Here is a 17654-nt window from a genome sequence, read left to right on the forward strand (position 1 = left end):
ATGGGGTCTTTTCATTTCTGGCCTTACAACTATGTCCTCTCTATAAACCTTATTATATTTCTTCTATAATCTACCCTTTCCCCTTCAATATACCCTATTCCTCTTATGGGTTTAAATTCGGAAGAAGGCGAGTTCAGAAGCCTTAAGGTAGCAGCCCTACCACTGAACTATTCCATCGTCAGGCTAGTCCCCTGACATGGAGAACATAACCATACTTTTAAGCTGACAGAAAGATAATCTGATTGAATCTATGGGAAACGACCCTGGAATGGAAATGGGAAAACGAAAATGGAAACGACAAAATATAATACACATAGCAAACTGGAATGTAAGAGGAATAGCATATAAAGAAATAGAATTAGACCAGTTATTAAATGAAAGAAATTTTAAAATAGCAGTAATCACTGAAACAAAAAAGAAATTAAAAGGAACTATGAAAATTGAAAATTTTAATGTGATATACAGTGGAGTCGACAGAGACCAAAGAGCACAAGCAGGAGTCATGATTTGGATTCATAACTCCCTTTCAAAACAGTTAAAACATAAATTATGGAATGAAAGAGTAATAGAAGCTAGAATAAAAATAGATAGAGGCTATTTAACAATAATCTGTTTATATGCCCCAGAAGAAGGAAGAGAACAGGATAATATTGATTTTTATAATCAGCTACAAAACATATATAATAAAATAAATAAAAATGATTACATAATTTTAGCAGGAGACTTAAATGTAAGAATTGGAAACACAAAAATTAATAATAATATAGGAATACATGGAGAACACACTCTAAACAGAAATGGTAAAAAATTGATTGACTTTGTAGTTTATAATAACCTAAAAATAATGAATTCCTTCTATAAACAAAGACATACATAAATATACTTGGGCAGCAAGAGGATGAAAATCAATATTAGATTACTTCATATTAAATGAAAAGACAAAATTTTTACTAGATGTTAGAGTTCACAGAGGATATGAAATAAGCAGTGACCACTTCCTTGTTAAAATAAAATTAAGATTACCACCTAAATGGCTACAAGTAACAAGAACAGAAAGAAAAATTGAAACATTTGTTTATAAAACTAGACTATTGAATGACACAAATGTACAATGGCTATATGAACAAAGAATTAACCAGTATCTAGATAAAATAAAACAAAATGAAGAAATAGAATGGCTTAATATAAAAACAATACTAAATGCAGCAGCAAATGAAAGCTTAGGAAAGACCAAAAAATTCAATAAAAAAAACTGAAGATCTGGGATGATACAATCAAAGAAATAATCAAAAAGAAGCCTATCACAAATGGTTAAGCAGTAAAAGATTAGAAGATGAAATAGAATATAAAAGAATAAGAGCCATAGCTAAAAGAGAAGTCAGAAAAAACAGAATCATTGAATAAATTTGTTTCTAATTTAGAACATGATTTATATAAAATAAGACCCAATGTATATAAGATTTTGAAACACCTAAATGTAGATACCAAAGAAAACAAAATTAAACACTGAATTGAAATTAGAAAAATTTCAAAATTACTACACAGAACTATGGACAGACAAATATTTTAAAAAAGACAACTGGCAAACAATTAACAAAAATGAAAAGGAAATAACTGAAGAATTAGAAATCAGCCTGAAAGAAACAAGAAAGGGAAAATCACCTGGAGAAGATAAGCTAGGTTCAGAACTATATAAATATGCAGGAACAAGATTCAAAGGAAGACTCTTATTATTTTTAAATAAAATTTACTGAACTGGTATTCCCCCCAATAGAATGGAAAAAAGCAATTGCGATTCCTATCTTTAAGAAAGGTAATAGAGATGACCCTAAAAACTATAGCAGTATCAGTATACTAAATTCATGTTACAAAATATACAGCAGAATCTTAAATAACAAACTAATGAAATATTCCAAAAACTTTATTCTAGAGGTACAAAATGGATTTAGAAAAGGACGATCATGTATAGACCCAGCCTTCTGCCTAAAATTAATAATAGAGAAAAGAGAATATAATTTAGAAACACATTGCATTTATTGACTTTGAAAAATGCATTTGACAAAGTTAAAAGAAACATTATTTAACATATTAAAAGAAAGACAAATACCAAATAATATCCTAAAAGCTGTCACAAGTATATATGAAAATAATCAAATACAAATAAGATTAAATCATGAGCTATCATATACAAAAGAGATAAACCAAGGGGTCTGACAGGGATGTCCCCTCTTAGCAACTCTTTAATATCTACTTAAATGAAATAAAATGGAGTAAAAATTAAACTTTCACCTACAGTTAACTTAAACACTCTCCTCTTTGCAGACGACCAAATAATTACAAATTCTGAAGATAACTTACAGAAAGCTATTTTAAATCTAAATGAGATATCCAAGGATTATGGTATGATAATATCAACAGAAAAATCAAAAACTATGGCCTTTAAAGGACAAGATCCAGCAAGAACTAAAATAGTATTAGATAACAAGATCTTAGAACAGGTGAATTCATTTAACTACCTAGGATGTATGATCACTTATGAAAATGAAAAAGATAAATGTAAAAATTGCAAAATATTTAAAAATAACAGGAGTAATTAACTCTATATTTAAACCAAACTTAGTTCAAAAACAAACCAGGCTAAAAGTATACAATACATTAGCCCTACCGGTCTTAATGTATGGAAGCGAAATCTGAACAATAAACAAAAAGACAAAGATTAACAACAGCAGAAATGAAGTTTATGAGAAAAACTGCAAAGTATACCCTATTTGATCACAAAAGAAATGAAGATATTATGAAAGAATTAAACCAAGAACGAACCAGTAATTGAAAAAATTAAAAAACATAAACATAGATGGATGGAACACGTTCAAAGAATGAAAACAGAAAGATTACCAAAACAAGCCTTAAAGTACAAGCCATTAGGAAAAAGAAAACCAGGACGTCCTCTTAAATGATTCAACGATGACTTCTAAGGCCGGAACAGGCCATACTAGGCCTAAATCCTTGATATACGTATGATGAAATTCAATTTTATCCTGCTCAAGACTAAATAGTGATCACTTCCAATTTCAAATCCTCTGTACACGCTGGTGTCCTGCACCAGAAAGAAAACATTACTATCAACAATGTTCCATGTTTGGTTTGTAAATGGATGAAAATAGAAGATGGACAGCTGCAGAGAATAGAGTTGAGGTATCCAATGAACAACTTATCAAGATGATCTTCATTAAATGACACCAGATACTTGGGTGTAGATGGCATGTTGGTGTGGCAGAGAAAACTGGCAGGTAAGCAAGAGGTACTGCATACTCTTGATATAAGCAGTAGAGCATGACAAATCACTGTTTTGAAGGAATTCTGCAGGGAGTTCATGGCACTTTTGCCAATGTTTTTATGTCTTACAACAGGATAAGTTACCAAGTAGTGGAAAGAAGGTAAAATTACTATTTCACAAAGGGAGAAGATGACAAAACACTTAGATTAGCCTATGATTTGCAGCTTATGTGGCTGAGATTAACATCCAATCCTGATGGAGTCACTCATGAGAAGTACATTGTTATACCTCTCATGATGAGTGAAGTCTTTTAAAGACTCCTAATGCCTTAAAATTATTCAATGTGTCTACATTCATAACATACTCAGGCAAAGCATTCTACTCACCATGCAAAGAACCTGCTCTTCAGTCCCTCTTTATGCAGTTTCTAGCAATGGCCTCTTGTTCTATCTCTCCCTCTCACTTTCAAGTTCTAAAGATCACTGAACCTTTGTGAGTCTTCTCTGGACCTATTCCAACATATCCATGTCACCATGAAAACCTGGCAACCAGGTTCTGACATTAATACATATGTGGCCTGATCAAGGCCTCAAACAATGGCATCATATACAACTTTCTGATGCCTATCTGACAGCTAGCCACTGATCCAACTCTGAAGTCTGTTATCTGTCTCAATTTATTAATTTGTCATGTGGAAGCCTATCAAAAGCTTTTGCAAAATCCAAGTACACTACTGCATGTGCATTTCCCATGTCCAAAATATTCATCACCTTGTTAGCACATAAGTTAGTAAAATATCATCTCCCCTTAAACCCATGATGGTTATTGTAAAGCATTTAGTGGGGATTAGGTCAATAGTAGTATTCTTCATGAGTGTCAGCATGGGACTGTTAAAGAGCGTTTTGGTAATATATTGTTTATGCACTACAAGGTGACGAAGTCATTAGACAAAAGATGGACATATAGTGGTATATTCTTAGGTCTTTGATAGGTGGTTTAAAGAATTATTGTTCAGAAAACATTAGAAAATTAGGAATGGTTAAAAACAGACTTGTCTAAAATCTGGAACGATGGATCTATCTCCACAGGAACAAAGTTAAGGATTTTGGATGCAGCTGTTTTTACAGTGACTTGTATATGAAACTTGGAACCCAAAGAAGTCTGATAGGAAAAGGAGAGCTTCTTTAGAGATAGTGTTACAGAAGGCTGAAGACATACTTGAAAGACAGAAACAGATGAATGCTAGGAAGTATCAGTAAAACTTTAAAGCTCCTTATTGACAGAAGAAAGTTTAAATACTTTTGACACATTGAAAGAACTTCTGAAAACAGTAACAGAAGGTAAAGTTTCTGGAAAAGGAGGAATGAGTAGACTGTTAATGAGCTGAATGATGCATCTGATCTTCAGAGATCAAGCCTCCAGAGAAGCATACAACAGGAGCACCTGCAAAGATGAAAATCAGCTTTGCATCAGGTGCCCTTTCAAATGAAAAAATTAGTTATTGATCAAATCTTTATGATCCCAAGGAGGATTCTATTAGAATCTTAGGCATAAAATCTCATTGTACAATTTTCCATTCTGAAATTTAGCATTCAAATTAGAAGTATAAGTTACAGCAAATCAAGAGGGAATATGAAGATTCAACTAGCAGAAATTATGGATTTAGGTTAGAAAGGTTGGGGAGAGGGTGATGGTTTTAGTATTCTTTAGGTAAATGGCAATTGACTAAGTACTTACTATAAAATAATTGGAAATAAAAAAGTGCATCCAATAGAAAGAAATTCCAGAAATGATGCAATGATTAAATACACTCCGCCTGTCTTAAGTACAGCTTTCAGCAATGGGATTTTCCTTTTCTTCAGTTGTTTATTGGAATCTATCAAACGTACATTATCATGGGTGTCTTCTGATGTATCTATGGGTGTGCTAACAGAAAGAGAATTTTTTTAATGTTTAAAAAAAAATGTAAAGTTTATTATTTATTCAAAATAAATAAATGTATAAGCCATTGTTCAGTGACAATATTGCAATAGTATAGTAATAAAAATATTCAATTCAGTTACCTCTCTTAGAATTCTCATTATGATATACCTCTTTTTTGAAGGTGTTCTATACTGTTAACAGTATAGTGCTATTACAAGAATTTTAGGAAAAACAGATGCATTCAGACTGCAGTAATAAAATAGATTAAAGCATAAGTTTTAATTTGGTATTGTAAAAAAATATATATGAAATGCAAGATATGAATTTAATCATAAAAATAAAATATATATTAAAATATTTCACAGCCACCAAATATTATATACTCTAAAATTTAAAAATGAGAATCATAATTCATTCTTTGGCATCTAAGACTCAGTGCATGTATGACAAAATATGCCCAGGAGATGGTATATTTTTGCCCTTTATTAGTGCCATTCATTAAGGTTTCAGTGGGCAAGTATCAAAATTTCTATTATTCAGGTTATTATTGTTCCGGGCAACTCCAAGGAGTCGACAGACTCATTGAGGGAGGCCCTAACATCATGTCAAGAACAACTATTCGACATTCACACAGTATCTATCATACCTTGCCTTGAACTCATTCACAGTCGTAGCACCAACAACATACTCTGGAAGCTTATTCCACTCATTCACTACTCTCCAAGTAAAAACCTAGCTCTAACACCCTTGTCAACCATGCTCTTGCCCAGCTTCCATTCATGGCCCCTAGTCCTCCCACCACCAGTCATATTTTCAAAAATATCTTCTGGATCAATCTTATAGAAGCCCTTCAGTAATTTGAATGTCTCAATCATATCACCTCTCCTTCGCCTATTGACCAATTTCTGCAACCCACAAATCTTCAACCTATTCTCATAAGGTTCATTCCACAGACCTGCTATCATCTTGGTCACTCGTCTCTGGATCCTCTCCACTTCCTCCCCATCACGAAGAAACCCTGGTGCCCATAACTGGGCACAGTAGTCCAGATGGGGTCTTATCAAGGCTCGATACAGAGGAACAACAACTTGTTTGTCTCTGCATGTTAAAGTATTTTTCAGAAGCCAAGTGATTTGGTGAGCTGTTTTAGTCACTTTTGCAATGTGCCCCCCCTAAACTTCAATTCCCTATCCACCAACACTCCCAAATCCCTGGCCTCAATCTCCTGGAGTACAGTTCCACCAATGCAATATACTGCTGCTATTCTTTTCACCCCAAAGTGCATAATCTTACACTTTGGCACATTAAATTGACATCCATTTTTCCTAGCCCAGTCCTCCAAACTATTCGAATCATCCTGTAAAATTGACATCCTGTGCACTCATAATTGCTCTACCCAACTTTGCATCATCAGCAAACAAGTGAACACTTCCTCTCAAATCCCTTCCTATATCATTGATGAACAAATTGAAAAGCAGTGGTCCAAGAACAGAGCCCTGTGGCACTCCACTAGTCACAAGCCATTTTTTAGACTCCACTCCTGAATAAACCACTCTGGTATCTCTCCTTCAATCACCCTCCTATCCATCTCACCAACCCTATATCTAGGGTTGGTGAGATGGATAGGAGGGTGTTTGAAGGAAAGTTGGGAGGGTGTTTGTATTCTTTTCTTGACTAATTTCTCTAAGACCTTGAATATGATTCCTGATATGATAATCAGTCGGTAATTTACAACAGCAGTCTTGGAATCACCTTTATGCAGTGGAACTATTTTCCCCTCTTTCCACCCCCTCAGGACTAACCCAGAACCAAGACTCAAATTAAACAAACTGGTCAAGGGTACTGACAATTCTTTAGCTGTTTCTCATACAACATGAGCTGGTATACCATCCAATCCCACAGATGTATTGGCATTGAGGTTATGCAATAAACTACTCACCTCCACTTCATTTACCACAATTCCTGTATAATCTACTGGTACATTCGTTTCTGCAATGTATATCTACCCCCCTTAATAAATCTAGTTTCCCTGAATTTGCACATCCACCACATTCAGCAACACTTTCTCAAGTCTTCTTACACCGTAACCATTCAAATGCAAGCCATCCATCTTATACAGATCCTTTTGCCCATTGAACTCGCTCCACACGTCCACAAATTCCACACCACTCGTCATGCATAAAGTCATTCGCAATTATGGCCCTCCTTTTAAACATTTCACTGTCATTTTACCATGGCAAAAGACTAATCATTCTAACTCTCACTCTTTTCTTTTGCTACCTCAAACAATTCATTCAGGTCTTCTATCATTTCCATTTTGTCTCCTTTCAAATCATTTATACCTGCCACAACAATCATTTCTTTCACCCTTTCCTTTTGCTCTTTAATACTCAGTTACATCCTTTATGGTTGCATCAGATTGGTACAATTTTGTCAAATCCTCTATTATCACACCTTGTACTAACTAGTCTCCATACAGCACTCTATCCTTCATTTTGTTCATGTTCACACTCATGTCTATTTTTCCTGTCATACTTTTTATTATTGGCTGGTTCATTCAGTCGACTTTTGCTCATATGCTCTAGCTGCTGTTTTGCCCTTTGTATCGCGCCATTCAATAATGCGATCTCACTCATTGAGTCTATCTCATCTTTTTTATTCTCAGTAAAACCATTAATACTATCATTCACACTCTCAATTCTCTGGTACAACCTCGCTGTTTCTTGTCATATCCCTATTTTCTTCATTCTGAGGTTTGACAAAAATATCACACTCACGATCCAAACTCTTCAATTTCTCATTCTCCCTATATTTTCTACACATATTCACTCCTTTATTATCATCTAACCACACTCCGACTGCACTCTGCAAAGCGTACATTTCACAGCTAGTACACTGAATCATCTCTTTTATACTACCGTTCTTTGATAAAGATGGCAAACCATCATTACTGGCCTGCCATTTTCCTTTGTACTGGCGCCATACTTACTTGCAACGTATTTTATCAAATTATAAACACACCAAAAACACAAAAAGATGCACCAAGAGATGCAAGGCAAACAAAACTATGCAATATTAATAAATTTATCAACGATAACTGAAAATAATACTCATCTTATCTGGAGCTTTCACAAACACTACACACTACGAATCCCTCTAGCGGACAGCCCCAATAAAACATGTTATAAAGACATGCAAAATACTTTAAAAACACGAAAATCGTTCTATAAAACCAATTTTCTAAGGAAAAAACACAAAAAACACCAAAAATCAATTTTATACCAGCACTAAATTGCACCAACCACTCACCATATAACCTCGAACCCCAATCTCCAGGTTGTGAATAATCATTTCTGCAATTGCTATTCTTGCCATATTTTTAGTCAAGTCTTGATTTTGATATATGATCACAATTTATGGCATCTTAAAGAATGCATTAATCTTGCTCACACAAGGAATCAATCATGCAATATGTTGGCCCCATAGATAAGCTAAAGAACTGATATTCACAAACTGTCCTATGGGGATCATGCATGGAGACACATTTTAAAATCTAATTAATACTTTTTCCAACATAGATGGCACCTAATTTACCTTAGTTTCTTGAGTTGTCTGCTAAGATTTTTTTTAAACTATTCCCACTATTATACCAAAATTGTTTTGCATACTGTGACAAACTGTTTGTGCTCTGAAGATACTGGATATACTAACAAAATATCAGCAAATAAGTTAATAAAAATTCTTATTCTGTGTTATCAATACCGTGAAAATAAATTAATAATCAGAAATAAATAATTCAGATAGAGCAATGAGACTAGACAAGAGGTTGACAAACTTTTTAGACCATTGACCCCTCTATGGAATCCTTGATCCATCACATCAACCCCTCCATATCATGTTAAATAAATGTTAACAATAAATTTCTCAATTTAAAAATAATTCCTTCACCCTTTTACTTCCTTTCTGCTTCTTGATAAGAAATATTTTTAGAAATTTAAAGAAAATACTTATTATATAAAGAACATTAAAAATTTACTTGCATTTTATTGATTTACTTGGAATGGTTAATGAGTAGAATGTGTTTGATGAATAGTTGCATGTTTACTAGGTGTTACTCAAAATAGTCATATTTATTGACCCCTAGACTTTTTTTTTTTTTTTAATCAAAATTGGATAGTCACATTGATCTCCCCAGGGGTTGATATTGACCACTTTGCCAACCTGGACTAGACAATGATAGTTCTATAAATCTAATACTGGGAGGTTTGAACCAACTTTGAGTGTGTTGTGCATTATAAGATGGTTTCATGAATATGAGTTTCAATGGCACTTCAAATGAACCAGTCAAACAATTTAATGAATGGCAATTAATCTAAAGCAAATTCATTGAAAAAAAAAGTTCAGAATAATTTCTAAGACAATTTATCATTAAAACAATTTACTGTAAATAGAATTTAATAACAATGAATTCCTTTCATAAACAAAATAGTTACTTTCTTGCTAAATACAGTTTTAAAGTTTTAAATTTTAAAGTTTTAAATACAGTTTTAAAATTAAGACATAGCATAAGTAGGTGATCAAAAGGATTAATATTTTATATGTATTACCTTGTTTTTAATTATGCATTCTACACTTTTTGCCAAATTTTTCCACAAAAATGATTGCTCAAAACCAAGTTGGACATATCTTAACAGCTAACAAAAACCCACCAAATCATTTCCTGCCAAAGCAGTTATAACAGTATAGTTCTTTTTGTCAAGCTTTTCTAGTAAAAAAATCTGCTTAACCAAAGCAGCATGTAAATTTTGCATTCATGAAGATTAAATTTCACTAAGTCAAAACAGGACTGTGGCAACACGTTTCCAATAAATCAGGAAACAAAGAAAAATTTTACTCGAGAAAAGGAAAAACATCACATGAAAGACAGGTAGATTATGTAACAATGCAACTATCATACACAAATGAGTGGTGCTGTCGGCAGTATATGTAAAATGAGCCAAGGCATAAAAGTGGATGTTGGAGTGATTTGTGTTTCGTGTCTGGAGTGCGAAGACAATTCATGACAGCAAAATTCTTGGACATAGCTGAGAGACATTTAACTGATGAATACAGATGGTGAACTATTATAAAACTAGAAGCTAGCCAAAGTCAGGTAGCCAAATGGTTGCATGCAAGCTGTTCTATGGTTCACTGAATGGAACCAATTTGTCATGATATCTATTACTTCCACTGAGTGCTTCACAAAGATAGCCTATATGCTGGGTTACCAGTAGTCCATGTGCTTTCCCCCCTGGTCACAGGAAGGAATAGTTGACATGGAACCTGGCCATTTCAAACAGACAACCCTCTGTTGGTCTTAGTGTCAGACAAGTCCTGATTTGCTTTACAAAGTCAAATCTCTATCTGTCAAAGGAACACTCATGGTGCAGATAGTATGATGATTTGGTGAGGCATCTTGTTATATGGACTGACCTGTATGTACTTCCTAGCAGAACTATGAATGCTGCAACTTAGGTTGTGATTCCCTATGCTCATCTGTATATGATAGGAGAGACATTTATCCTACAAGGCAAAAATTTGTCTTCACTGAGCAAGGCTTATGGACAAATATTGTCTAGAAAGACTCATGTCTAGACTGGCAGCCAGGTCTCTTGACCTTAATCCTATTGAGGATGTTTGGGATGCTCTGGTGAAGATGCTGCTCTTCATCTCTCCCTCCTTTCCCAAAACTTGGGGGCAAGAACTTTGCAGGAGCAATGTTTATTACCAACTGAGCTCCTAGGCACCATTATAAGTAGTATAAAAACTGCTCTAGCACTCTGAGGTACTTTGATGAGCTCATTACTGACTTCTTTTTTTGACCAGTCCTCATGTACCAATTTGTTATTGAACTATTTATAATTTTTGCAGTGCTTTTCAAATAGCATAAAAATTGACTTTTTTGTTCACTCAATTTACAGAAAACCAGTGTTGACATGTCTTGTTGCCCCAGAAGATTGAAAATAAAAAAATTCAAGTTGTTTGAGGATTTCAAATACCAAATCCAAGTAAAATCTACTCCATAATAAAATGCACATGGTCAAAAATTAAATCTTAAAGGTGTTTATGCATTTTGTGAAGTGTACCATCTAATAAATTATTAGGCAAGATGTTGAAAGTTTATTTTTCACTTGGTTAGACTATAATAAATTTAGTATTATAACATTATTATGTTATATTATACTATAACAAAAATAGTATATAACAAAAATTAGTGCAAACTTTGTTTGGACTAATACTTTCAGATGCAAACAAAGTTTGCACCTGAAAGTATCTTCAGGACTAGAGTAAGGTAGTACAACACCAGGCAACTTGTTACAAAAGGTGGAGCAAGCTAACATCACTCCTATCTCAGAATCTCCCATAATGCAAAACCCATCTCCTTGAGGATATGTATAATGTTATGCATTAAGGGAAGGGCCACTACCCAGACTAGTTTCTACCTTTATTGAGGTCTCCTCAGTGGGAGCCAGACCAAGTGGAGATAAATTTATAAAAGGATGGCACACTGTTTGGCAACTCCTATAGGTTGAGATGACCTTGCTAATACTTCTGCCTGGTACCATTTGGGCCTGGCTCCCAGTGAGGAGACCTCAATAAAGATCAAAACTAGTCTGGGTAGTGGCCCTTCCCTTAATGCATAACATCATACATATCTGCAAGAAGATGTGTTTTGCATTATGGGAGATACTGAGATAGGAGTGATGTTAGCTTGCTCCACCTTTGTAACGAGTTGCCTGGTGTTGTACTACCTTACCCTAGTCCTGAAGATACTTTCAGGTGCAAACTTTGTTTGCTCACATTTGGATAAATAATTAAACTAAATTTATTATTAGGCAAGATCATGGGATCTAAGATGATATTTCTAGAAAGGCAACCATCTTGCTGCCGAAGAACCATCTGGATGTACTGTTAATATTTGAGCAAACTGCAAATATTTTGGGGTGCTTAAGGGTCAAAGCTGTATAACTAAGAGGAGACCTCCACATAGCCTTTAAAGGAATGCAGAGAACCAACCAGGGCTTCTGACCTATGTCCAAATTAATTTCCAAATTGCTCTTTTCTCCAAAAATTTGGAGAAAAGAGCAAAGCTAATAATAATGGCAAATATCTGTTGGATTTCTGCTCAGGACATGGACTGGTTATTACTAACACCATGTTCCAACATAAAAATGTGCACAAGTTCATATGGAGAGAAGAGGCTAGGAATAAGAAAAGTCTCATTGATTATGTTATTGTTGATTATGCTATTTGGCCTGATGGCCCAAATGTTACTTTTCCTCCACCTCAATAGTCATCCTAAAATGACTATAGCAACGGAAACCAATAACAGCCTAGCCATTCTTGACACCTTAGCAAGATCTCAAATGATAACTTTTATAGTACACAGAAAATCTACCTACAGATATTTGAACTTTCATCATCCCCTCTCAAAAAAAAAAGAGTATTGCTGAAACAGTAGCCAATCTTTGTTCTACTGAGTCTTCTTTTATAACTAAACCATATGACAGCCACATCTTATCTAATGGCTACAATTCCAGACTCTCACCTAATCCTTGATCTTTGGAAAAAGGACTGGTTGGCCAGGTAGTTAACATATCCACTCTCCAGTGGAAAGGCTGCAGTTTTGAATCCCACCACGGGCATGGATGTTTGCAATTGTGAAAATACTAATGGTGGGCAGTAGATGGTGTTAGTGTAATGATGCAGTTCACTGTAGTTTGTGGATTGAGTGGTGAAGATGGAAAGTAGGTACCCTCCCTTGAGTCTTTGGACTCGTTGGAGGCAACACGTAATAAAAAAGATTATAGTAATGTTATTACAGCTCCCTGTGTATGGGATGCTTAATGAACAGTCAAAATTGCACTTCCTCTAAACCCCATTTGAAATTGACAGTCATTATCCATTTTTCTAAGTACCACTCTGTTCATGATGTGTATAGAATCTTTTTTCACTATGAAAAAGACTGGTAGAATATAAAATACATGTAATCAAATGTCAGTCAGAGCTAGTAGACCATGCTCTTGACACTTCATACAGAATCAACATGGGAAAAAATAATGCTCTATTATAGCGAGTCTAGAGAAGTATTTTTAGAATTTGTAATGACCTTAAAAACCAAAATAAGTAATGTGTTAAACTTCTTGGAAAGTACTCTGAGTACTCAAAGTACCCTTCTAGTTAAACTAAGTTTTATGTGAATGCTTTCCTTTATTATGTATTGCTTTGCATTACAATTTTATATTTTTGTAATGTCTGACAGATGAAATGCTAGAACTAATTCTTTTCATGAAGTGTCTTGTGTATGTAGAGCATGGTTGAACATTCCCCAAACAAACTTTTGCTTGTTTATACTGAAATAATTTAAGTATAACTTGAATATGCTGAGTGATGCAAGAGATATTAGGAAGAAAGGCAAGTTGTGAATGAGAAGAGCTGACAATATCAAGTTAACCTTAACAGAATTAGCTTAGTGATACAATGCAGCAGTTGGGATATTTAACTAGAATCACATCAATATCTAACCCGCTTGATCTATTTAAAGTTTTAATTCTGTTTAAATCATTCCAAAATACCAACCTGGATGGTTTGCAGAACAAAACCAACAGGTTACATGCACATTTAAATCTTGCACTATAGGCATAGATAATTGAATGTTTAGGTGACATGAATTTCATATAACCATCAAGAGCCCACCACTACAATTATCAGAGGATTGAAACAGCTCAAAAGTGACATTTGGTGTCTAGAGTAGGGTTTCTTTATATGGAAGTGATGAAATTTAGATGAATATTTCAAAAATAAAAAACAGTCAATCCACAGTACTAATGTATTATAGGTTTAACCTTTTTTTATGGGCTAGAGTCAAAAATGAAGCCCATTTCACTGATGTAATAAGATTCTGATTTTTATGTGAACAGATCAAATCTGGATCTAGTATGCCACATTAGGTCTGATGTACAAATCAAGTTCCAATCATATGTTGGGAATTAGTTCATATATTAATCAATCCCAGATAATCTAGCTTAAGTGGTCTAAAACCTAGACACTTAAAATCACTTAATTTCTTAACACTGATGAATAGGGACATTGAAGCTTAACATTCAATAAACTGAATTTAGTTTTTCTAACTAGATTAACCTGAAGACAACAGTTGGGTAAATATAATTTACATTAGGCTACTGTTACTTTTCACTAAGAGGGAGCAGTGTTCTATGAATTTTAGATAAAGGTCCCATTCTGGTGATCACTGCTGTACTTTATAGCACAGTAGATTACAAGTCAGTATATTGTAAAAAGGAATCCAGTGATGAATTGTCAGACTCTAAAAAGGTGCCATGTGATAATTTTTAATATTATATCATAGGTGTGTAATATTATATAATAGATTAAGTATGCAAATTACTTACTGTTGTATCTGTGCTTTTTCCAATACATTATCAAATGTCTTTGAAGCAGTAACTGCTGTCATCTCTGTGCAAAGGGGAGGAAGATGCTGAAGTTGCAGCCTCTGTCTACAACCTTTCCATATTACTCTGAAAATTTTTTTTTTACTTGTTAGAAAAATGACAATACCAGCATTTCTGGCTGTACTGCATTAAACTAATTGAATTCCATAGAAGTTCTAATACTGACATTTATATACATGATTTATAAATTAATCTAATAAATGAATCCGTGACCAAGTTGACATTACCAAAATGTCAACGTACTTGCAGAATGTGACCATGCTCACAGTTAAGATTATCACTCATTTTCCATTATTGCAAGATTGAGGCAAATAATTTATCATTTAGTAGTTTTATGCACATAAAAAGTTATGCCAAGTTAGAATATGTCAGGCTAAATAGAATAACCAAAATATATAGTATCTAAGACAAGCATAAACCTTATATTAAAACTTGTTTTTATGATAATCCCATTACACAATTGGTTGTTTAACCTATAGAGAATTAGCACTACAAATGAACAAAGTTCAGGAATAAACTTTATACTGGAGCTGAGAACTTGCAGATTTTTTTTCTGCCATAAAAATAGACCAAAAGACAGAAATGAAAAAGATGAATAACTGAAAACAACTTAAGTTTGTGGTTTAGCAGTGGGAAGCTTTTGGTATTGAGGTACATTAATGTAGTTTAATAAAAAAAATAAGCAAATTAAAATAAGCCTGACAAGTTTTACCAGTCAAACTTACATCAGGAATACTAATAGAAAAGTTTTACACAACAAAAGACTAAATAATTACATGTTAAATGTTATAACCTCAACTTACAAATGAGAAACCAGAACACAAATTTAAGTTAAGGGATATTACATCCCATATTGTTTCATAGCTGAATAAGAAACTAAGAGTTCATGCTGAATATAGTAAATATATAAAGTTCAGCAAGTCCAAGCATAAGCAAATACCTGGATAGTGTTACAACTGACCCTAAAGGGAGTGCAACACTGAGGCAACTCATGGTAAGGGTGAAGCAAGCACCGATCACCATTCTTGCTATTTCCCCATAATGTGAAACCCAGCTCCTAAGAGCTGTATTACTATTCTACATTATGAGTGAGAGAAGGTCACTACCCAGACTGGTTTCAACCTTTGAGGTCTCATCAGTGAGTAGGTAGACCTAGAAATACCAAGTTTGGTAGCAAACAGAACTTGCATATACCCTACTATGAGAATTGCCAAGAAAGTGTCCTAATAAATTATATGAAGAGCCAAAGGCTTCAATTTGGCAACATAAACTTATTTAAGTTAAGGGATATTACATCTGATATTGTTTCATAGCTGAATAAGAAACTCGTAGTTTCATGCCGAATATAGTAAATATATGAAGTTCGGCAAGTCCAAGCATAAGCAAATACCTTGATAGTGTTACAACTGACCTTTTAGGGTGTGCAACACTGAGGCAACTCATGGTAAGGGTGGAGCAAGTGCCGATCACTATTCTCGATATTTCCTCATAATGTGAAACCCAGCTCCTAGGAGCTGGGTTACTATTACAAATGTTAAATTCATTACTGTATAGTGTTGGAACACTGCTAGTTATTGCTATCACATTGTGACATCATACATGGTGTTAGATTATTTTTTATTACATTGTGTGAGAATCCTAATCATTTGAGGCTTTTTTAAACTTCCTTGTAAAAAGAATGATTGATATGGCATTTCTGTTTGTTGCCAAACTACTTGATGGCCTATGGCAGTTGTGTGGAATGCCAAACCTGATTTGTGCTGTCCTCTTTTTTCCAAGATCACTGGGTTTTTTTTCATATGATCTTGAGATTTTTTGCTAAGATAAAATAGCCATTTGATATACTTGTTAAGAAATGTAGACACTTTGTCTAACATTCTTAATGTAAGGTGGTATGACTGCATTCTTAAAATCTTGTTTAAGGGAGCTACAGGAGGTATCAAGAATTTTGCAGGTCCATAACCATTAAATGCAAGGTTCTGTCTCAAGTAGTGCAGTTCTTTATTCCTTTTAATTAAAATGCTTGATATATATGCTCTATCTCAAAGTTAATTATGCTCATCTTTTGTAATGAATGTTGTGAAGTGGATTTAAAAATCTTCCCATCGTGGGGTTTTCTGTAAACAAAAAAAGATAAGCTTTATCCAGGAAAACTGGTAATTTTATACTGGGATGTCAGTACAGATAATCTTTGAAAGTAACTTGTCCATTGTTCCTGACCAAATAGCAAAAATATCAATGTAACAGCCAAATGTTTGGTTTCTTCTAATCTAATAGTTTTTTTTTTTTAATGTATCAGTTTTGAAATTTTTCATAAACAGGTTGGCTTAAGTAAAACAAATTTTGGGAACAAAAAGAACTAGCTATGGGTTACCCCCTTTCAGCCTCAGTTTTCATTTGTATAAAACAGTTAGGAAGTTATAACATCTAACATGTAGTTAGTCTTGTGTAAAAAACCTTTTTTTTTTATTAGTACTGGTTTTAATTTGCTTATTTTTTTTTTTAATTAAAAACTTTACTTAAATCAATAATGTGATTTTAACACTGAAAGCTTCCCACACAAGATAAATAACTACTGCTTAAACTTTAGGAAAAAAGTTGAAGATGCCAATTCTGGTGAACAATGACTATGAAAATATTTACAGAAAATATTGAGGAACAAGTGCATATTAAAGACTGAATTTGTGAGTCAGCTTAATTTATCTCTGAGAAGAATTAACAGGTATTTAGTGGTTGATGAATGATCATACAAAGTAAAAAGACAACACTGAGTTGTACAACCAAAATAATCTAGCAGCTCAGTTAAAGTCAGAGTAAGATTGGAGTTGAGTTCTTAATATTCACCTACATCAAACCTAGTCAAATGGTTTATAGATATCAAAAGCAACTATTAGAGATATGAAGGATAGATCATGCCCAGTAGTTTGTTTTGTAACAGTACTATA

At 33.9% G+C, this 17654-nt stretch overlaps 1 protein-coding gene across 3 annotated transcripts in view; it reads right to left on the reverse strand.

Annotated features, from left to right (window-relative positions):
* The window catches only part of LOC150099944 (multidrug resistance-associated protein 1-like), a 491400-nt gene that overhangs the window by 369939 nt on the left and 103807 nt on the right, over nucleotides 1-17654 (reverse strand). For all 3 annotated transcript variants that reach the window (XM_090403119.1, XM_090403117.1, XM_090403118.1), the window contains 2 exons: nucleotides 14650-14775; nucleotides 5015-5203 (listed from right to left, as the gene is read on the reverse strand). In XM_090403119.1, coding sequence (XP_090259245.1) covers nucleotides 5015-5203; nucleotides 14650-14775 — 315 coding nt within the window. The remainder of the gene's footprint in view (nucleotides 1-5014; nucleotides 5204-14649; nucleotides 14776-17654) is intronic.

The sequence above is a fragment of the Typopeltis vanoorti genome, chromosome 13, assembly GCF_054136105.1.
Source record: "Typopeltis vanoorti isolate ZY-2024b chromosome 13, IOZ_Tvanoo_1.0, whole genome shotgun sequence".
NCBI classification, from domain to species: domain Eukaryota; kingdom Metazoa; phylum Arthropoda; class Arachnida; order Uropygi; family Thelyphonidae; genus Typopeltis; species Typopeltis vanoorti.